The sequence below is a fragment of the Plecotus auritus genome (genome assembly GCF_963455305.1).
Source record: "Plecotus auritus genome assembly, chromosome: 4".
Taxonomy (NCBI): Eukaryota; Metazoa; Chordata; class Mammalia; order Chiroptera; family Vespertilionidae; genus Plecotus; species Plecotus auritus.
Window position 1 is genome coordinate 106,082,844 of NC_137775.1, and position 21,673 is coordinate 106,104,516.

The 21,673-nt window shown below is 57.8% G+C and overlaps 1 protein-coding gene and 1 pseudogene across 2 annotated transcripts in view; one reads left to right on the plus strand and one right to left on the minus strand.

Annotated features, from left to right (window-relative positions):
• The window catches only part of LOC308245942 (transcription intermediary factor 1-beta-like), a 35,017-nt pseudogene extending 32,434 nt beyond the window's left edge, over window positions 1–2,583 (minus strand). Inside the window, exon 1 of the transcript in view lies at window positions 2,514–2,583. The product of the transcript in view is annotated as a transcription intermediary factor 1-beta-like (transcript). The remainder of the gene's footprint in view (window positions 1–2,513) is intronic.
• Window positions 1–21,673, plus strand: part of PTPRN2 (protein tyrosine phosphatase receptor type N2) — a 458,587-nt gene that overhangs the window by 122,103 nt on the left and 314,811 nt on the right. Inside the window, exon 3 of the mRNA XM_080665141.1 lies at window positions 13,057–13,170. Within this exon, the coding sequence (XP_080521267.1) occupies window positions 13,057–13,170 (114 nt within the window). The remainder of the gene's footprint in view (window positions 1–13,056; window positions 13,171–21,673) is intronic.

The following is a 21,673-nucleotide window of genomic DNA, read 5'->3' on the forward strand; positions in this document are numbered from 1 at the left end:
TCCTCTGTGCGCCCCTCTCCTCTGTGACCCCTCTCTTCTGTGCGTCCCTCTCCTCTCTGCGCCCCACTCCTCTCTGCGCCCCTCTCCTCTGTGCATCCCTCTCCTCTGTGCGCCCCTCTCCTCTGTGACCCCTCTCTTCTGTGCGCCCCTCTCCTCTGTGGCCCCTCTCCTCTCTGCGCCCCACTCCTCTGTGCGCCCCTCTCCTCTGTGCGCCCCTCTCCTCTCTGCGCCCCTCTCCTCTGTGCGCCCCTCTCCTCTGTGGCCCCTCTCCTCTGTGCGCCCCTCTCCTCTGTGGCCCCTCTCCTCTGTGCGTCCCTCTCCTCTGTGCGCCCCTCTCCTCTGTGCATCCCTCTCCTCTGTGCGCCCCTCTCCTCTCTGCGCCCCACTCCTCTGTGCGCCCCTCTCCTCTGTGCGTCCCTCTCTTCTGTGGCCCCTCTCCTCTGTGCGTCCCTCTCCTCTGTGCGCCCCACTCCCTGGGCGTCCCACTCCCTGGGCGTCCCTCTCCTCTGTGCGTCCCAGTCCTTTGGGCCCATGTGAATGGCATGGACAGCACTTGCTCTTGAGACTGGCCTACTGCACTGAGTTTCTGTGCTCCATGTCCTCAAGCCACGCCCACATGCAGCTGCCCTCATGTTGTGTTGCTGCTCATCTTCACCAGAGGATATTTTCCATTGATTTTTAGGGAGAGTGGGAGCGGGAGGGCAGATTAGAGAGAGAGAGGGACAGAGAGACATCGAAGTGAAAGAGACACATTCACGCACGTGTCCCACCCAGGGCCATAGATGGAACCTGCTGCCCAGGTACATGCCCTTGACCTGGATGGCCACCCTTTGGCGTGTGGCTGACTCTCTAACCACTGAGCCACGTGGGCCAGGCAAAGCCTTCCTTTTTAAGGCTGAGTCCGAGTCCAGGGTTGGAGGGACCACATTTGCTACCCAGTCACTTGTCTCTGGACCCCAGACTGCTTCCCGGCGGCATGAGTGACGCTGCAGAACTCAGCACACGTGTCCCCTTGAGTCCCTGCTTCTGATTTTGGTAAATTCTTGCTGAGTCACGTCCATGCGCCGAGCGCTGCGGGAAGTGGGACTTGCCTTTCCCACACGAGCGGGCGGTTGGGTAGACTCTGGGCACCAGCGGGTCAGGGCACCGGACTAGGGGATGAATCCGGCCTGGAATGTGGGGCGAGGTAAACAGGAGGGGCCTTCTGTCCACCCATCGCCTGCTCCACGCATGGCAGTGCACAGTGGCTGAGGCAGTGGACAGACAACGGCGTGCGCACCCTGCGTGGGGAGCACTGTGTCTCCTGGACAGGTGGGCTGAGTTTCTGGGTGCTGCTGGACCCCGCGTCTTGGAGTCACTTGCTGCCTCTCCAAGCCGGGCGGCTACCTGCAGAGGGCATGGCTTCCTGTGGGCCAGAGGGTGGGCCCGCAGCCAGGCTCCAGCCAGGGGCTGCTCTCACGGCTGTTGCAGGCAGGCCAGTGTCTATGGACCTTCATGGGCCCTGGCCCCTGGGGCAGGGCCACTCTGGCCCTGGATCCCCCCACCAGTTTGAGAACAGAGCGGCAGGCGAGGCAGGACTGGGTGATGGGTGGGAGTGTCCTTCTGAGGTTCGTGCAGGAGCAGCCCTTTGTGGTCCCAGCCTTGGGGCTGTGGGTGCACCCGGCCTGCTGGGTGCTCAGCTGTGTCCACCCGGGATGGAGGGCATGTTTGGTATCAGGAGGTGGGGCCTTCCATCCTGAGGAGTGCCTTCGGCTGAGTGCAGAGAGCTCGTGGGGCAGGGAGAGGGAGGGAGCAGGAGAGGGAGCCCACCTAGAACCTGGTTATGAACAAGGCCCCTCCCTCCCTCTCTCCCTCCCTTCTTCTCCCCCTCCCTCCCTCTTCCCCTCTCTCCCTCCCTCTCCTCCTCTCTCCCCCTCCCTCCCTCTCCCTCTCCCTCCCTTTCCCCTTCTCTCCCTCCCTGTCCTTCTCTCTCCTTCCCTCTCCCCGTCCCTCTTCTCTCCCTCTCCCCCTCCCTCCCTCTCTGCCCCTCCTCTCTCCCTGGAAGGTGAGCGAGGCTCTTCGGTGGAGGAATAGGGTGGTGCAGGCAGTGATGGACGGCTGTTTTTGATCCCTGTGGCTGTGCAGGTTCCCTTTCCCTTGTCCCCATTTTCGTTCAGTGCTACTGAAGGCCTCGGTGCAGGCCTTTCTGTTCTACTCTGAAGAGCCAATGGGACCTTTGGGGCTGATGAGAGGAGAGGCCCTGATTACTTGGCAACGACTGGAACGAGGGCTGCGGGGAGATTGGCAGCTGCAGACAGCCCGCCTTTCTCCTTCCCCGCGGCTTATCTCTGCGCCTGTGTCCTCACAGACTGCACCCGACACCGTGGAGGTGGGTGGGACCCCAGCTCCTGGCACGTGGCGTTGGCTGAGTGCCCTCGAACAGCCTTGGTCGGATCCCATCCCCTGTCCTGGGTCTGGGCGCCCTGGCTCCCTGGGTGTTCCCGTGTCCGGACGGGGGTCAGGACTGGCCATACCTCGCCCTGAGATGGGCAAGGAGCCTGTCACCTTCACGCAGGGAAGGAAAAACAGCACTGAAATGGCCATGGTGTTGCCAAGGTGCCAGTCCAGGCTGGACCTGGGGCCTCTCCTCAGGCAAAGGCAGGCGGCAGAGTGGGCGCCGGAGGCTCACATGGGTGCTTTGTGGTCGTCCCCCAGGAACCCTCCTGCAGATGCAGTCCCTGCGGGGGGGGGGGGGGGGGGCGCTGCCTTCCTGCCAGGAGCCGGTTCCCCTCCCCGCTCCTCCCTCCCCGCTCCTCCCTCCCCTCCCCCTCCCCCTCCCCCCTGCCCTGGAACCCTGGAACCCGGGTGATAGCATTTGGTTGTGTGTGAAGGACCTTAAACTTAGAATTGAAGAGACGTTCAGATTGTTTGGTTCCACTCTGTTATTTTTAGAGATAAACGAACAAAACAAACACCAAAGCCCTGAAGACCAGAGAGGCTCAGCCGCAGGCAGAAGTCTCAGCATCGTCCCCGCCCCTCCCCGCCCCCGCTGGCCAAGGGCTTCCTGCTCCCAGCAGCATGGGTTTGGATTGGCCCCACCAGCGCTTTCCCTGGTCAGTTCCGGCTGGTTCCCGTAGCAAACACTAGGACAGATTTGGTTATTAGAAATGGTGCTTTCCTTAGCGTTTCTTTTATCGATTGTTCACGTATCTGGCTCCTCAAATAAAACATGAGCTGTGTCCTTTATTTTTTCTTTAAATAGATTTTTATTGATTTCAGAGAGGAAGGGAGAGGGGAAGAGAGAGAGAAACATCAATGATGAGAAAGAATCATGGATCGGCTGCCTCCTGCACGCCCCCTACTGGGAATCAAGCCCACAACCCAGGCATGTGCCCCTGACCAGAACTGAACCCCAGACTCTTCAGTCCGCAGGCCGATGCTCTATCTACTGAGCCACACTGGCCAGGGCTGCGTCCTTTTTACCTTTGTATTTTCTTCTGCGCCCGGCACACAGCACAGCTTCTGGACCACAGTGTACATGCAGAACAGCCTGCATGTCTGAGCGTTTGGAAGGCGGCCCTCAGGCATCCACCAGCAATGTGCTTTGCCCGAGGGCTGTCAAAGCCTGCAAGATCATTTGCCCTGGCCCTGCCAAGGCATGAGGGTGAGTTAATGAATGTTTGACCAGATAGAGCAGGCTCGTTGCTAAGTCAGTGATTCTGGCCCCCGAGTGATGTTCTAAGTGCCCCGGCCCTGGGAAGAGGGCAGGCCCAGCCTGCCCTACAGACTTGATTCCCACCCTGGCCTTGGTGCGGAGGAGCTGGCCCCAGTGAGTGCTCTCCTTTTGGAGTTGAAGTCAGCCATGGGCCCGGGGCCTGCCCCTCTGCAGGCATCTAGGCCTGTGCTGATACCACAGTGAGAAGCGAAAGTCAGCAAGGCTGCTCTGTCAGCCTTTCCTCCTCCCCAAGCTGTCGGGTCCAGCCTTTCTCGGGTGTGTGCCAAGCAGGGGTGGGAGGCGGCTCGCTGGCTCCTCCTCGCCGAGCACGAAGGCCCTGCTGTGTGGAGGAGAGGACACGTTGCTGTCCGGCTTGCCCCACAGTGAGCCCTCAGAGGTGGGAGGAGCCATGGAGGGCCAAACTGAGCTGTGGCTGAGCAAGGAGGCGGCCTCGCGTGCTCCCCTGGCCCGGGCTCCTGGGCGGTGTCTCCTGGGGGTCACCCGTGGCTTCTCCGTGCTTTCCCCGCTGGTCTCCCTGTGCCTGCGGAGTCGCCAGTAAGCAGATTGAGGCTCAAGGACCTGTCTGGCTTGCCCAGAGCCACACGGCTCAGCAGAGGCAATGCCAGGAGTTGGCACATGTGGGCGAGGGAGACGTCTGCTCTGCTGGGTGAGGATGGGTGCCAGGTGACCGGTCATCACGCAGGCCCTCAGGACCTCAGAGTTCTCCTCTGTGAATAAAGCACGGCCACTGCTCCTGCGAAAACCCAATTCTCCTAGAATCACAGGTGTGACCTGCTGACCTCAATGGCAGCCGAGCACATGTCCGGTGGCGGCGGGCCGGATGCCTCTGTCTCAGGAACAGAGAAGCCAGCAGAGCCACTGGGCCCGCTGAGGTGTGGAAAGCAGTTCGGAGGTGGACATCTCTGTTTGAAAACCTGTTGCTGCTCTCACCTCAAACACCGAGATTCGAGTGATGGAAGCCATGGTTGACGATATCAAGAGGCATGTTTTCTTGCAGGCAGGGCTCAGCGCAGGAGGCTCAGGTGGGATCCGTGTTTGCAATCAATGTCGCACACAGGGTTGCTGGCTGCCCTGCGCCCGCCCGAAAGCTCCGGGCTCCCGACACCTGAACCGCCAGCCCTGTCTCCAGGGTCAGGAGCCAGTAGAAGCTGAGACGCAGCGCCAGGAGCAGCCACACACGACAGACCTCACCTGGCCCGGGTCGCGGTTGCTACGAGGAGGAGGTGAAGGGCCCGTTCTAATAGCCGCCCAGACGTCTTTGGGAAGCGCTGCCCCGCAGCTGCTGTGGGTCAGTGGGAGAAGCCTAGTGGACGTGGCTCGGACAGCGGCCGGGGGAAGCAGGTGTCTTGGGCAGCGGCTCTGCCATCTGAGTCAGACCACAGCTGATGGCAGTTTAGGTCAGGGACCCGCCACGTGGGTCCCTGGGTGGTTCTGAGGGGGCATGCGGCTCCGGCTCTGCAGGGAGCCTTGTGGGGCGTGAGGTGAGGTCCTGCTGGCCCAGCCCCGGCTGTGAGCACCACCTCCTGGCTCCCATCGCGCCCCTGAGATCCCTCGGCTCATCATAGTGGGATGCCCACGGCAGTGCCCAGAAGTGCAGTTTGGGACACGCGGATCCTGGGAGCGGGGTTTCTAGACCCAGGGCACAGCTCACACCTGAGCGTGGCTGGGCTGTGGCTGCTGGCCTTTATCTTGGCCCCAGCTGTGCGGGGAGGAGGCTGGGCGGCCAGTAGCCAAGTGAAGCTGGAGGAAGGCCCTGTCGGTCTGGCTGTGGCCTCGACAGGCCCGCAGACCCGAGCCGGATGGAAGGTGTTCTGGGGGAGGCACAGAAGCCCCTGCACTTGACCGGTGCCTTTGTCCCGCTGACCTATGAGAAATGTACCACAAAGGGGACCCCAGCACAGCCTGAGATCCACGCTCCCGTGCGTAGCCGCTCTGGGTGCTGCGGCCTCTTTCTTCAGCGGCGTTCCCACCTCCCGCAGGCCATCCACGGGGGAGTGCAGGCAGAGAGGAGTTCCAGGGAAGGACGTTCCCGTGGCATGGTGTGCGGAGGCGGGACATTTCCCTCCACGCGCTCAGGCTCCTCTGGGCTCTGCCCCTGAACTCCTGTGGGCGCTGCGTGTCTGCTCCTGCCCCCAGGTCCGGTGCCCTCAGACTCACATTGCCTCTGGCGGAGCCGCTCTCCTTCTTCTCGGGCCTCTGGGCTCCACGGCCACTTATTCTAGACCCGGCGGTGCCTGCTCCATGTTGGCACCACCTCCATGGTCCTGCTCAGCACCAGAGCTTCTTGCCTTAAGCCCCAGGGAGTGTCGTTAGCATGCGAGACCCCGGTGTGAGCCCTGCCGGTGGCGTCGTCCTGTACGCCCAGGTTGTGGGTTCCACCCCGGTCAGGGCACATGCGAGGATCGACCAGTGATGCAGCAGTACGTGGGACGCAAACTGATGTCTGTCCCTCAAGTTAACAAGGACAAACCCAGATGCACAGTGCTGCAAGGATCACAGTGCAGTGAGTATGTGGCCACGTCGTGGGAGGAGAGGCACCTTGTTGGGTGAACGTGAAGTGGTCCCACCTCTGCGGTGGTGGGGCCGGGCGCCCCTGCCGGGCGTCCTCGTGGCCAGCCTGCCCCTTTGCGTGCCTCCCCGTGACTAATTCCGTCTGTGCCTCCTCCGCTGGCATGGAGGGCAGCCTCGACGGAGCCCAGGGCGCATAGCCTCACTCTTGTCCTGTGGGTAGGCCCCTCCGCTGTCCGCAGCTGCTCAGCCACAGCGAAGCCCTGGGCTGCCGCCTCCAGAAAGCCTTCCTTGCCGGCTCAGCCTCTCTGCGGCGCGGCAGGCCTGTGTCAGGCCTTTGCTCTGAGCCCTGGTCCTGGCGCCGGCGCAATGTCCGCGAGTGTCCCAACTCGCGGAGGAGAGGGTGGTGTGTTCCCGGGTGCGAACGGCTGAGTTTGTGGACAAAGTAGACACCAAATGTGTGCTCACCGGTCTACACTCCTCACAAAGCAAATGCACGTGTGCACATTGCAAGCATAGAACTGTGTGTGTGTGCTTGTGCCTGTGTGCACACGTGTGTGTGAGCGTGTGCATGTGCCTGACCCCTGCCTCACTGGGGAGCAGCGAATTCATCTCCTCTCTGGAGCTGGCGCTGGGCACACCTGGTGGGTCTGTGGCGTGTCTGGCAGCCAGGCATCGATGTCCTGAGCTGGACGCAGTGTCCTGAGGAGGGTCTGGCTCTGCGGGGAGGCGGCCAGGAGGGGTCACTGCTGCTGCTTCGTCTTTGCCGCTGCCTGGGGCCAATGCGGAGGCAGGGAGAGGCGCCCGGGAACCAGGCTATAGAGTGTGACGTGGAGCAGCAGGTCCCGGGCTGATGGGCACATGAGCGGTGCAGCCCCAGGCTTCGAGGTGGAGCTGCTCTTCCTGAAGGCACTCTCGGGGCCAGGGCTGGCCTGGGAGCGGGTTACATTCCCAAGCACCCAGGCCATGGGCACCTCGGAGCTGCTGCAGACAGACCACGGGGTTCCTTTTGTCCTGAGGTGGCTGGCCGCTTCCCTCGGTGGACGAATGCCTTATGTTTACTTGTACAGGGTTTTGAGGACCTGAATGCATGTCCCAAGCCACTGTCCACGTTCGCAGGCCCCGCCAGGCCTCATGAGTGCTGCCCCCACAAGGAATTCTGCACGCGGGTGATTTAGCTCACGTCTCTCCCTGGCTCCGTAACATTCCAGGACCCCCTTTGCCGCACCCTCACCTGTGACGGCTTTATAATCATGGCACCTTTTCTGCCTCTCTTGTCGCTCCAAAGCCGAGAGGACTGTTTTTTGAGGTTTCCAGAGAACGGAGATAATACAGCTACACATGCATATTTTTTCCATGAATAAACTATTCACACACATTCTTGAACAGGTGCAAGCATTGCAAAAATTCCTAATTGTGCTCTCAGGTAACTACCCCACTTGGAACATCTAAGTGATCAAATTGTCTTTATTAATTCCCTAGTCCCATTACCTCTTCCCAAAGAGAAAATGAAGAAATGCAAAAAAAGACATAAAAAATAAAAACATGAAAGATATTAGAAAAAGAAGAAAGGAGGGTAAAATGGGTGTAGAAAAAAATGGTTTCATTGCTACCGTACCTGCCACTAACGCCACCAGGCTGAACAGCTAAGAGAGATCCATGACTTGGTGGGAGTGCCCATGGCCCGGGTGGAGGAGTCCTGGCCAGGCCGAGGCTCCTCCCGAGGACGCTCACGACAGACGCAGTTATGCCGAGGTTCCGTCGGCGTTTCTCAGCGCCCGTTCACATGAGCGGAGGTGTGTCCTAAGGGAACTTCCCCAAAACCGTTCTCTTGAGGGGAGACCGAGACCGACTTGCTCACACCTTGGGCTCCCTGACCGGCTGGTTCTGGCTGTTCTTGGAGGTGCCCCACGCCTGGCAGTCCCAGAGCCACAGTCAGAGAGTCCAGCATGAGGTCCCTTCCCAGGGCAGCTCCCTAGGACCGCCTCCCCAGGCGTGGGGTGGGAGGACCAGCCTCTGACCGAGGCGGGGGGAGAAGGATCAGGGCTCGCTGGGGAAACAGACACATGCACCTCATGGGCACCTCCGGCAGGAGCCCCCTCTGTCGCAGGGGTCCCTGGCCCTTCGCCCCCGGCTCCCCTGTTGGTGTTGAAGACTCCTAAGTTTGTGGGGGATCCAGCATGTTGGGATTTTAGCTGATGATGCTATAAATTCATGCTATAAATTTATCTTTTAGACAAATGGAGAAACACCAGTTAATCAGCCACAGATTTTTATTTAGTCCCGGGGGGCTGGAGAGCGTGGTGTCGGGGGCCCCTGAGCTGAGGGTGCTGGTACTGAAGGGGTGAGGGGAGAGGAGCGGTCCTGTGTGTGCATGTGGGACTGAGCACATGTGTATCTGTGTGAGTGCAGGCACATGTGTGTGCCATGGAACAGAGGACGAAGGGGATGTGGTTTGGGCTCTCGGACAGGCTGTGTCCATGTTGCGGGGACAGTGACGTTTACAAGTGAAATGGCTTTGCTGGTGGGAACACACGAACGAACCAGGTAAACAAGCAACTTTCCCCACGTTCTTCAAAAGCTCCAGCAAAACCCCTTCCACACCCCTCTCCCCCAGTCCTGGGTGACAGTTAACAACGCGTCCCTGCCAGAACCTTAGCAGCGGTGGCAGCTGGGAGGTGGCCCCGCTCCCCGGACCCAGACGGCCTCCTCTTTCTGTCTGTAGCACCATCCCCTGGGGTCCCCAGAGGCAGTGGGGACCCAGTTTTCTGCTCTGCAAAATAAAGGGGGGTGCCGTTCTAGAATTGGGTTTGGGGATAGCCCAGAATCCACTGAGTTCTCCAACTTTTAGAGTTTTAAGGCCACACCATGTGTGTGTGGTTGCTGTGGTCAATGTCCAAGGATCTGGGCGGTGACCTCCCCACAGAAGGATGTGGACTTGCTCCCAAGCCTGTGTCAGGGCCTGGGGGTGGCAATCAGGGCCCGGGGGCGGCGATCAGGGCCCGTGGCCATTAGGACACGGCGTGTCCCCTCCCTAGCCAGCAGGATGGCTTTGTTACTGCTTTGGAGAGATCCACTGTCCATGGGCCATCTCTCAGAATATTCCCCGGACTCCGAGCCTCTCTCTGCCATGCACACACGGAAGGGGCTACCCTGCAGCTGGGCCACCTCGACGTTCTCTCGGTTCACCTCTGAAGAGGCCAGGACTTTCACTGAGCCACCCTCCTCTGGAAGGGCAGCTCCCTTTACCCTGTGGCTCTGGCCCAGGGCCAGTCCTGCCTGCCGGTCCCGGCAACCTCCTGCAGCTCCTGCCCGGAGGCCGACTGCTCCTCTCAGCCTGGCTGATGGGACCTGCCCGGCTGGCTCCTGCCATGCAGCTCCGTCCCCCTGGGTCCCAGAGCTCGGTGGGAATGCCCATGCACAGAGCCTGCTCCCCAGCCTGGTTCTCCTCACCAGCCCAGTCAGGCGACCCCGTTCTGAGACGTGGAGCCCAACCCGTGCTGCTGCCCTGGAGGAGGTCGACGCCTCTGTGCTCGGAGCCTGCGTGTCACCCACCTCAGTCACGAGGGCATCATCCATGTGGCACAAGTCTGGGCGCCCTTGAGAGAGTAGAATCTGTTTTTGCCCTAGTGTGGCCCCCAGGGCTGTTTTGCCCACCCGTCCTGCCCGTCCACCCAGTGGGATGTCAGAGCAGGCATCCCTGCATTTCCCAGGCTGGGTGCGAGGCAGTGACAGGCCCGGACGGAATCTACCCCTCACAGGGAAGGGGCCTTGCACACGCTTAGCAGGTGTGGGGACAAGAAGTGTTAGAGGTGTGCTGAGTGTGCGCAGTCCCACAGGGAACAGAAAAAAGGCAAGTGAGGGGACCAGGTTTCTGTATTGGGGATACCTGTCTCCTAGATGAAGATATGACTTTCAAATAGCAGCATCCTTGGGTTTTCATGGTGAGTGTGGCAGTTAAATGCTTTGTATATGTACTCACACATGCATACACACATGCATGTAGACAGAAAAATGTGCATACATGCATGTACAAACACAATACACAGATGCACACACCACGTATAAATGCTGCACACATGCACGCACAGGCACATACACGTGCAGGAATGTGCACATGGCATAGAGACATGCACGCACACGCACACATGTATACATGTAGGCAATGACGCACAAAAGCAACACACATGCCAACACACATGTAGCCACACATGTACACAACACATGTGTACATACAACAAATATATATGGTCACACCCCCACACCCATGTGCACACACCTGTATTTAGACATATGTACGCATGCACACAGATAGACACAAAAATACATATCTATACACATTCATATACACATATGTATGCACATGTCTACACACAGACTATATAAACAACTCATACCAATTAATATTTTTCTGAGAACATTATTTTAAAAATATATTTCTATTGATTTCAGAGTGGACGGGAGAGGGAGAGCACGATAGAAACATCAATGATGAGAATCACTGATTGGCTGCCTCCTGCTCGCCCCCTACTGGGGATCGAGCCCACAACCCAGGCATGTGCCCTGACCTGGAATAGAACCCGGATCCTTCAGTCTGCAGGCTCACACTCTGTCCACTGAGCCAAACCAGCCAGGGCCTGAGAATGTATTTCTAACATTGTATACCACTAACCAAATTTAAGGAATGGTGTCTTTATAACTCAGAAGGGAAAATTACTTGGGGCCTTCCAAAATAGGACATGTCTTTGGCCATTTTCCTCGGAGACCCTGAGTGATCTGGTGCATTTCCTGAGGGAGGTGATTCTTGGTTCATCTCTGGCAGCGCGGTCGCCACGAAGGTTTGGGATCCAGGAGCCTGACTTCTCTTCCTTGTGGTCAGCTGCTACCCACCCCCCATGGCCTTGCGGTCAGCTGCCGGCCCCCCACAGCCCCACGGTCAGCTGCTGGCCCCCCACGGCCTCGTCCCCACACTCCGGCTCAGTTTCCTCATCTATACCATGTGGGCTGGGCCATCTCAGTGCTTTTTCTAGTCCCCACAGTACGATTCTGCTGTCACAATATTTCCATTTGACAAGTAAAATGAAATCTTCAGGGACATTCTAAAGAGTGCATTTTCCCTTTGCCCCCTTCCTCCCTCCCCCGTCCGTGCCCCCCACAAGCACACCACCCACAGGCACGGAGTCCTTAGCACAAAACTAAACCAAAGGACAGGGTACTTGTGGTCCGTGTGCTCGCTGCAGACAGGCCAGCGTGCTGGGCGGCGTGGGGACGAGACCCTCCCTGCAGGAGCTGTCACCTCCCTCTGGGTGTGGGTGGCAGATGCATGAATTTTGGGGCTGGCAGACGGTACACTCCTCCATGCCACTGTGGTTAGTGGTGTGCTGAGTCACGGGGCTTTGCAAAGTCCCATAGAAATCCCAGTGATGTGTGCGACACTTCAGATGACTGCTACGGACAGGGCTCGCCCATCCAAGCACACCGGCATGTGCGCGTCTGCTCATTGGACTTGCTGCGAGTGAGGGCTTTTTTCAGCGGCCCCTGCAGGGACATGTGGTGAACAATGAGGGACGTGTTTCTGTTCAGCTGAAGCTGCAGATGGCCACCCTGTGTGGGAAGCAGGGTCCTGCATTAGTCCTCTGTGTGTGGGAAAGGTGGCGACTTGAACGTGTGAAGCCCTACAGGAAGCTTGTCTCAAAGTGAGTGGTTCAAGGGCAGACTCGCCGGGGCCTATAGTAACTGGAGGTGTGGCTGGGAGGGACGCTGAGGAGCAGGTTCTCCTTCAGACGGATGGCGGGAGCTGCAGGATTGTCCCGGATTGCGCCCTGCTCGGCGAGCGCCTGTGTTGAGTGCTCAGAAAGCCCCTCGCCTCTGGCTGGTGTGCAGGCCACCCCACCTCAGGGCCTCCCGCTGGCGCTGTGGGAGGCATCCATGGTCCTCGAGGCTTCTTCCAGTTAACATTATACTTCCTGGGGGTTCAGTTTCTCATCTGGAAAACTAGTCCTGAATGTCACTGCCTGGAAATTACAAAAAGGGAGGGGTAGGGAGGTGGGGAGGTGGGGAGGAAGAGATGGGAATGCAGAATAAAAAACCCAAGCAGCACTGGGTTCCTGAGCCTCTCTCCAGCCCTTCCTTTGTTCCCTGCGGCCCACAGCCACAGCCCACGGCCCACAGCCACAACCCACAGCCACAGCCCACGGCCCACAGCCACAGCCCACGGCCCACAGCCACAGCCCACAGCCACAGCCCACGGCCCACAGCCACAGCCCACGGCCCACAGCCACAGCCCACGGCCCACAGCCACAACCCACAGCCAAAGCCCACGGCCCACAGCCACAGCCCACGGCCCACAGCCACAACCCATGGCCCATGCCCATGGCCCACAGCCACAGCCCATGGCCCATGCCCACGGCCCACAGCCACAGGCTACGGTCCATGCCCATAGCCCATACCCATGGCCCACACTCACAGCCCATGCCCATGGCCCACAGCCACAGCCATGGCCCATGCCCACAGCCCACACCCATGGCCCACACTCACGGCCCATGCCCATGGCCCACAGCCACAGCCCACGGCCCATGCCCACAGCCCACACCCACGGCCCACACTCACGGCCCATGCCCACGGCTCACACTCACGGCCCATGCCCATGGCCCACAGCCATGAACCAGGGCCTACGGCCCACTGTTCTTACTTAGATAAACCATTGCTCTCCCAGTGCCCCAACATCCGACAGCTGTGGCGATGTTCTGAAGCTCTTAGCGAAGCTTGGCCACGGTGCAGTTAGGTTATAGCACCTTTCTCCTCTCTGAACTCTGTCCCCCTTTTTCTCACAGACGGAGTGTTTGGAAGGTGCCAGAAGGTTCCGGTGACAGATGTCTACCACTATGAGGTGTCGCCGGTGGCCCAGCAGCGTCTGAGGGCCGCCCTGCTGCAGCTGTCCCGCGCAGGTAGGCAGGCAGTGGAGCTGGAGGGGAAGGGCAAAGGGGGCGGGTTCCCAGGGCCGCTGTCCCCGCAGTGCTCAGCAAAACTCTGCTTCTCAGAATTCCGAGGGTCGAGGGTCGCCAGGAAGTAGGAATGACTTAATGGTGGGGAGAAGCGGCTGGAGCAGGGGCCCTGGTCCAGGAGCCCGAGCAGGAGTGCGGGGGGAGCTGGGCGGGCGGCTGCTGGGTGCAGGTCCACAGCCGCTCGCAGCGCTTTGAGGGTGCTGGCGGGCAGGTGGGGGCTGCTCACCAGGTGACCGTCCGCCCCACCCCCTGCCCATCATGGAGAAAAGCAGTCACCTCTCTACCGCTGTCTGCAAACTATCGCCCTAGTTTTTCACAGGGGAGTCCTGTTAACTGTTTGCTCAGATAATTTTTAAAGTTTTTATAATTTGAACATTATTATGTAGAACTATTATTTATAATTCACATACGTACATGCTTTTTAAATTGAAGCGTGAGTGGGATCAGTCCTGCTCCTGAAGGGAAGCCCAGTCTCCTGAAGCTTCGAACCTGGACCCGAGGCCGACCCAGCTCAGCGTGTGGGGGGACTCAGGCCGACCCAGCTCAGCGTGTGGGGGGCTCAGGCTGACCCAGCTCAGGGTGTGGGGGGCTCAGTCTGATCCAGCTCAGGGTGTGTGGGGCTTAGGCCGATCCAGCTCAGTGTGTGTGTGTGTGTGGGGGGGGGGGGCGGGGGGGTCGCTCAGGCTGACCCAGCTCAGCCTGAGGGGTGCGATGGGGAGGGGCTTGTGGGGTGAAGCCTCGTGTGGTGGTCAGGCCTGGAGTGGGGCCTCCACGCCACTGTGGGTCCCAGGCTCTCACGGGCTGTATGTGGCTCCAGAGGAAGACATATGTGGTCCAGTGAGTGAGGGAAACAGAACTGGCTCAGTTTCTCCTGTGGTGTTCGCAGTGCGCATGGCTTCTTAAGGGCTGGACAGCTCTGAGTGGCAGGTTCAGCAGAAGCAGGCGCATTCAGGGGTCCTGTCCATGATTAGCTATGGGGCTTGGCTGTCCGCAGGTGTGGGAGCCACTGAGCATCTCAGCCAGGCTTTGGCCTGCGCCTGGGCTGGAAGTCTGAAGGGAAGGCCGCGGGGGGACAGTGGATGAGGCGGGTCATCCAGGACAAGGAGGACGGGAGCACCGAGCTCATGCAGAAGCCAGCCCTGCGGGAGATGGGGAAGTTGAGGCTGAGGCTGAGAGTTAGAGGGTTAGGGTTATGGTTAAGGGTGAGGGTGAGGCTGAGGCTGAGGCTGAGGGTTAGAGGGTTAGGGTTATGGTTAAGGGTGAGGGTGAGGCTGAGGCTGAGGCTGTGGGTTAGAGGGTTAGGGTTATGGTTAAGGGTGAGGCTGAGGCTGAGGCTGAGGCTGAGGCTGGGGGTGAAGATGAGGGTGAGGGTTAGGGTTAGAGGGTTAGGATTAGGGTTAGGGTTGTAGGGTTAGAGGATGGGGGTGAGGGTTAGGGTGAGGGTGGGGGTGAGGGTTAGAGGGTGGGGGTGAGGGTTAGGGTGAGGGTTAGAGGGTGGGGGGTGAGGGTTAGAGGGTGAGGATGAGGGTTAGAGGGTAAGGGTGAGGGTTAGGGTGAGGGTGGGGTGAGGGTTAGAGGGTGAGGGTTAGGGTGAGGGTGAGGGTTAGAGGGTGGGGTGAGGGATAGGGTGAGGTTTAGAGGGTGGGGGTGAAAATGAGGGTTAGAGGGTGAGGGTGAGGGTTAGAGGGTAGGGGTGAGGGATAGGGTGAGGGTTAGAGGGTGGGGGTGAGGGTGAGGGTTACGGTGAGGGTTAGAGGGTGGGGGTGAGGGTGAGGGTGGGGGTGAGGGTGAGGGTTAGAGGGTGGGGGTGAGGGATAGGGTGAGGGTTAGAGGGTGAGGGTGAGGGATAGGGTGAGGGTTAGAGGGTGAGGGTGAGGGTTAGAGGGTGGGGATGAGGGTGAGGGTTACGGTGAGGGTTAGAGGGTGGGGGTGAGGGTGAGGGTGGGGGTGAGGATGAGGGTTAGAGGGAGGGGGTGAGGTAGTGGCCATTGCTGGCACGGTCTGTGGATCAGAGCAAGTAGGCTGAGGAGACCCGTTTCCTCTGCCTTATGGCTCGGGTCATGGGAACCATAATAATCAAGTGAAGTCCTTTGGTGACTGGGTGGCACGCCGTCTCGTGTTCAGTGCCTGGAAAGCCTGGTACAGGCCAAAAGTAGTTTCTTCTTCTTTTTTCATCCTCCCCTGAGGATATGTTTTTATTGATTTTCTTTAGAGAAAAGGAAGGAAACATTGGCTGTAGAGAGCAACCTAGATCAGTTGCCTCCTGTACATGCCTGGAACCCCCCCCCACCTGCCCCTTCCCACCTATCCCTTCCTACCTGCCCCTTCCCACCAATCCATTCCCACAGGGACTGGGGCTGGGCCCGGAGGGCTGGGTGTTCAGTGAGCACTGGGCTGACCCAGGTGGTGAGTGTTAGGCCACCGGGTCCTCTGGTGTGTGTCACCCCTCCTTCTTCAGCCGTGTGCAAGGACTCATGGTCTAGCGGTGCCCATGCGTGAGACAGGGCCCAGGTCACCTGCGTGTGAGCGTGAAGGTGGGTGGTTTGGGTGTAATTTAGATTCTGCACTGCTGCTCCTGATCTGCCTGTAACAGTCCTTACTATGAGAGCTCCGGAGTGCCGCCTTCAGAGCCTGCTGACACTGCTTCACCCCCACACGCACACACATGCATATGCACACACAAATGAGCACGTGTGGACTCACAGATGCACACATATGTACAAACACATATCCCCATACAGATATGTGCACACGGATGCACACACTAACACCAAACACATACGCCCATGTGCACATATATACAAAACATTCACATGCACACGTGTACAGTAACACACATCCATGTGCACACATGTACAGCAACACAGGCACCAGTGTGCACACAGGACTGCATGTGCACACCCACACATCCATCCATATGCAATGCTCACAGATGCACACACGCATTACCACACGTACACCAGTGCGCACACACATCACATGCCTATAGACATACTCACATACACATGCACATATGTACAAATACACAGATGTGCGTGTGCCCACACCCTTTGGGCTCCCTCACCTAACACTGTTTCCCACGGTGCTGTCAGCAAATCCCCTCCTTGTGCTACCTGCTCTCTGCCGCACGATCTTCCTGCGTCTCCGTTTCCTCCTGGTCCTGAGGCTCAGCAGTGGATGACACCCCAAGGTATGGGGGAGTCTGTCTCCCCTAAGGAAAGAGTCTGCAGTCCTGCTCCTCCTGAGCTCGGCTCGCAGGATGTGGGTGATTGGGGAAGGGAGCGTTTTCAGAGCCCCTGTGGTCACTCCATGTGGTCACTGCATTAGCCCGGCTGTAGCTGCATCCTAGTGTGTCCTAGAGATGGCGTGGGCACGTCTCTGGGATGGGGAGCTGCTTCCTCCTTAGAGTCTCTGTGCCCATTGGGAGCAATGTGCTCACTGTTTACCGATGGCTCCCACAGGAAGCTTTGCTTCATGGCGGGGGGAGGGCGGGGGGAGGGGCTGTGCATTGTTCTCTCATGGATTAAATTTTAAAACACACATTCCCTTCTTCCGACAAGCCATTGAAATTCCGTATATAAGTGTCACGCACTGGCACACGACTTACTTTTGTGAAAATAGCTGCGGATTTACTTCCTGGCGGGAATCTCCTGACATATTGAGCTATAACGTCCAAAGCCAGAAAAGCAAAGCTAAGGAAAATAGCACAGCGTTGTAGTTCCTTAAAGGAGACCAGAGGGATTTCAAGGATAGGGAGCAGGACAGAAAGCCAGTGTCACCAGGAGGTTGTAGAGCTGGGCAGGGGCCGGGGCCGCAATCGGGCTGCTCTGCCTGAGTGTCTGGGGCCACGGGTCAGTGAGGTGGCCTTGGCTTCTGGATCTCCCTCCATGGGTGGCTTCTGCCCCTTCCCACCAATCCATTCCCACCTGTTCCTTCCCACCTGCCCTTTCCCACCTATCCCTTCCCACCTGCCCCTTCCCACCTATCCCTTCCTACCTGCCCCTTCCCACCTATCCCTTCCCACCTGCCCCTTCCCACCTATCCCTTCCCACCTGCCCCTTCCCACCTATCCCTTCCTACCTGCCCCTTCCCACCTATCCCTTCCCACCTGCCCCTTCCCACCTATCCCTTCCCACCTGCCCCTTCCCACCTATCCCTTCCTACCTGCCCCTTCCCACCTATCCCTTTCCACCTGCCCTTTCCCACCTATCCCTTCCTACCTATCCCTTCCCACCTTCCCCTTCCCAACTTCCCCTTCCCACCTGCCCTTTCCCACCTATCCCTTCCTACCTATCCCTTCCCACCTTCCCCTTCCCAACTTCCCCTTCCCACCTGCCTCTTCCCACCTGCCCCTTCCCACCTGCTCCTTCCCACTTGTCTTCTGTTGCACCTTGGAAATCAGGATCCTTCCTCATCACTGAGGTCTGGCTCAGCTCACCCACCCCAACTCCAGATGGATGAGGTCTGTGGGGTGGGGTGTGGGGATGTGCCTATGGTAGTCAGTGCAGTCACAAAGCCGCTATTCAGATGGACAGTCACATGTGTTGGGGACATGGCAGAGTGACCGCTAAGGGCGGGAAGTGGAAGGTCATGAAAGGGCCGTGAGTGGCAGCCAGACTGTGGTTCACTGTTTCCAGTACCCACCCTCCCCACCTGCTCCAGGGCACTTCCAGCTTCTCCAAGTCTGGGACATTTCTGTGAAAGGAGGTGCAGTTAACCCCACCTGGCTCCATGCTGTCACCACAGAAGTGTATGAGACCAGATGTGAGGAAAGGGGGCCAGAGGCAATACCACAGACTTTGGGGAACCAGTGGCATTGAAAGTCAAGGCATCCATCTGCTTATGCTCCATTGCATTCATTTATCTATGTATTTGCTGACATGTCACCAGGGGTGGGGGTGGGGCTTGAGCAGGGGTGAGGGAAGAAGAAGCCCTGGTTGGACTTTTGGGAGGAGACTGGAACATGAACTAACGCTTGGGCAAAAGGACAGGTACAGGTGCAGGGACAGCCCAGAGGGTCATTCCTAGTGGAATGTCTTCCTCTTGATAGTCCTTAACTGACTGAGTCCTGGACGCTGCTAATAATGAAACATGGCCTATGTCATCAGCTGCACATAGAGACACCGCTGTCACTCACCTGTGCTCACTCTCAGCCAGCAAGCCCCCACTGCAGACACGCTGTTCAGCCAGTCAGTGCCAGGACACACCCTGCCTCCCCAGGTCCAGGCCTGGCAGACAGACCCAGGCCCCAGGTCCCCATGGAAGCTCTTCTGTCCCAGAATGGATGCAGGCTGGCCAGCCTGCCGCTCACCGTTTGGGGCTTGGGCTTGAAAAGCAATTTCTGCAGCCCTGTCTGAAAAAAAGAAAACTTCCCTTACAGCGAGAGGAAGAGATTTGCAAGTCCAGGAAGCACAGGGAGTCCAAAACAAGATGAACCCAAAGAGGCCCACACCAAGATATCATAATTAAATGCCAGAGGCCAAAGACAAAGAGAGAATCTTAAAAGCAGCAAGGGAACAGCAGTTAGTTACCTACAAGGGAGTACCCATAGGATTGTCAGCTGATTTCTCAACAGAAACTTTGCAGGCCAGAAGGGAGTGGCAAGAAATATTCAAAGTGATGAATAGCAAGGACCTACAACCAAGATTATTCTACCCAGCAAAGCTATGATTCAGAATTGAAGGTCAGATAAAGAGCTTCACAGACAAGTTCATCACTGGCAAACCAGTATTTCATGAAATGTTAAAAGGTCTTCTTTAAGGAGAAGAAGAAAAAAAAGATAAAAATATGGCAATAAGATGGCAATAAATACATATCTATCAACAATTGAATTTAAAAATCAAAATAAACTGATGAATAAAATAGAACCAGAGGTATGGAACTCTGGAACAGACTGGACAAATCTCAGAGGGAAGCGGGGAGAGGGGGCGGGAAGAGATTAACCAAAGAACTTATATGCTTACATGCATTACTTGTGGACACAGAAAATAGGGTGGTGAAGGCCTGGGGTGGGGTGTTATCTGGGGGAGGGGGGCAATGGGGGAACGAGGGGGACATCTGTAATACTCTCAACAATAAAGATTAAAAAAAACAAAACACCATCTTATATAATAACTATAGGCCCGGTGCACAGAATTTGTGCACGGGGAAGGGAGGTGTCCCTCAGACCGGCCTGCACGCTCTCCAATCTGGGACCCCTCAGGGGTGTCCGACTGCCAGTTTAGGCCTGATCCCACAGGGGATCATCCCTCTCACAATCTGGGACCGCTGGCTCTTAACCGCTCGCCTGCCTGCCTGCCTGATTGCCCCTAACCATCTCTGCCGGCCAGCCTGATCACCCCCTAACCACTCCCTTGCTGGCCTGATTGATGCCGAACTGCTCCCCTGCTGGCCTGTTTGCCCCTAACTGCCCTCCCCTGATGGCCCAATAGCCCCCAACTGCCCTCCCCAGCTGGCCTGATGGCCCCCAACTGCCCTCCCCAGCTGGCCTGATGGCCCCCAACTTCCCTCCCCTGCTGGCCTGATGGCCCCCAACTGCCCTCCCCTGCTGGCCTGATTGCACAAATTTTTGTGCACTAGGCTTCTAGTAAACAAATAAAAGTGACTCAAAAAGGTATAGAAAACTTGAAAAAGCCTTTAATCATTAAAAATTTATATACCTGCCCTAGCCAGTGTCATTAAGTAGTTAGAGCGTTGGCCTGTACACAGAAGGGTCCTGGGTTCGATTCCCGGTCAAAGGCATGTAGTTGGGTTGTAGGTTTGACCCCTGGCGTATGGGAGGCAACCTGTTGATGTGTCTCTCTCACATCAATGTCTCTTTCTCTCCCTCCTTCTCCTCCCCATGGCCCTCCTTCCTCCTTTCCACTCTCTCTAAAAATATCAATGGAAAAAATAGCTTTGGTTGAAGATTAAAAAACAATTACGTACCTAAATTTTCAAGAAGTAGTTGTAATTTGGTGAGTGAGGTCTGCACTTGTGGTGGAAAATCCTTCCAGTCTCCTACAGACACATGAGCCATGGATGCGGAGCCACGTTACCCGAGGCCCAGGATGAGCCATGTGCGCACAGCATCTCACACTCTGCTAGGCCCTCATGTGACTCCACATTGAACATCATCTCCTATTTAGAAAAATCCCCTGAACTAGGAAAATCCCCTGAACTAGGTTCATACTTGCTCTTGGCATCTCCTCATTGGCTACCCTCTTTCCTGGTTTTATAGCCAAGGGTAAATGAGGGTCTTCATTAAAATAAGATCTTTTCAAAGACAAACCTTCTCTCTCTGCCTCATACAAGTAGAAAGAATGGTCAGGGGAGCTCACAGCACATGGGCCGAGGGTCTTGGAGCTGAAAGGAGATGCAATGTCTCCCACACGGCAGAGGCCGCCTTACCCCTCAGCTTTCTGGGTATGTGCCCTCAGGACCCAGCTCCTTCTAAGGTCGAGGAGTCTGCATTGGAGGGAAGACAGTCCCGTAGTCAGAATAGGAAATATGGTGGGTTCTAGAGCTTTGCTTCCCCGGGTTTTACAGCCGTGTTCCAGAAACCTGCGTGCCCCTGCTGCCCCTCTGCAGCAGGACCCTGAGAGAAGGAGTCATGCTTTGCACGATGAGTCTTCACCCTCCCTCATGAGGAGCAGTGGTACTTAGAAGATCGATGTCTTTGCCTCGAAAGACCTCCTGTTCTCTCAGCTGTTCAAGGACTTTCAGAATGCTGGCCTTTCCCCTGCCCGGCCTCCAGAGCGGCCTTCTCGTGCCAAGTGTGTTCTCCAGGAGCCTCTGTGTCCGCACACCATGCACTCTGCCACATCCGCAGCCTCAGAAAGACTTGGTCCCAGGAGGCTGGGCCTAGAGGGCTGGATCCATAACACAGACTCACCTTCTGTTTATTTAATTATGTAACCACACCATACCCAGGGCATCTGAGAACGTGGCCGAGAAGGCCCACATGGTGATGGTCGGCAGCAGACAAGGTTATCACGAGCTGCAGGTGCTGGTGAGCAGGTTTACACCTCTCCTCCGCACTCACAGCGGAGACAGGGCTTGGCTGTCGCTCTACACCTTGAGGCCTGGGGGTCCCGCAGCTCTGCATGGCGTGGAGGAGGCAGGTCCCGGTGGAGGAGGCGCGTCATCGCAGGGGAAGTCAGTTGTGGGCAATCAGGCCAGCTGGGGAGGGCAGTTGTGGGCCATCAGGTTGGCAGGGGAGGGCAGTTGGGGGCCATTGGGCCATCAGGGGAGGGCAGTTAGGGGCAAACAGGCCAGCAGGGGAGCAGTTAGGCATCAATCAGGCCGGCAAGGGAGTGGTTAGGGGGTGATCAGGCTGGCAGGCAGAGATGGTTAGGGGCAATCAGGCAGGCAGGCAGGCGAGCGGTTAAGAGCCAGCGGTCCCAGATTGTGAGAGGGATGATCCCCTGTGGGATCAGGCCTAAACTGGCAGTCGGACACCCCTGAG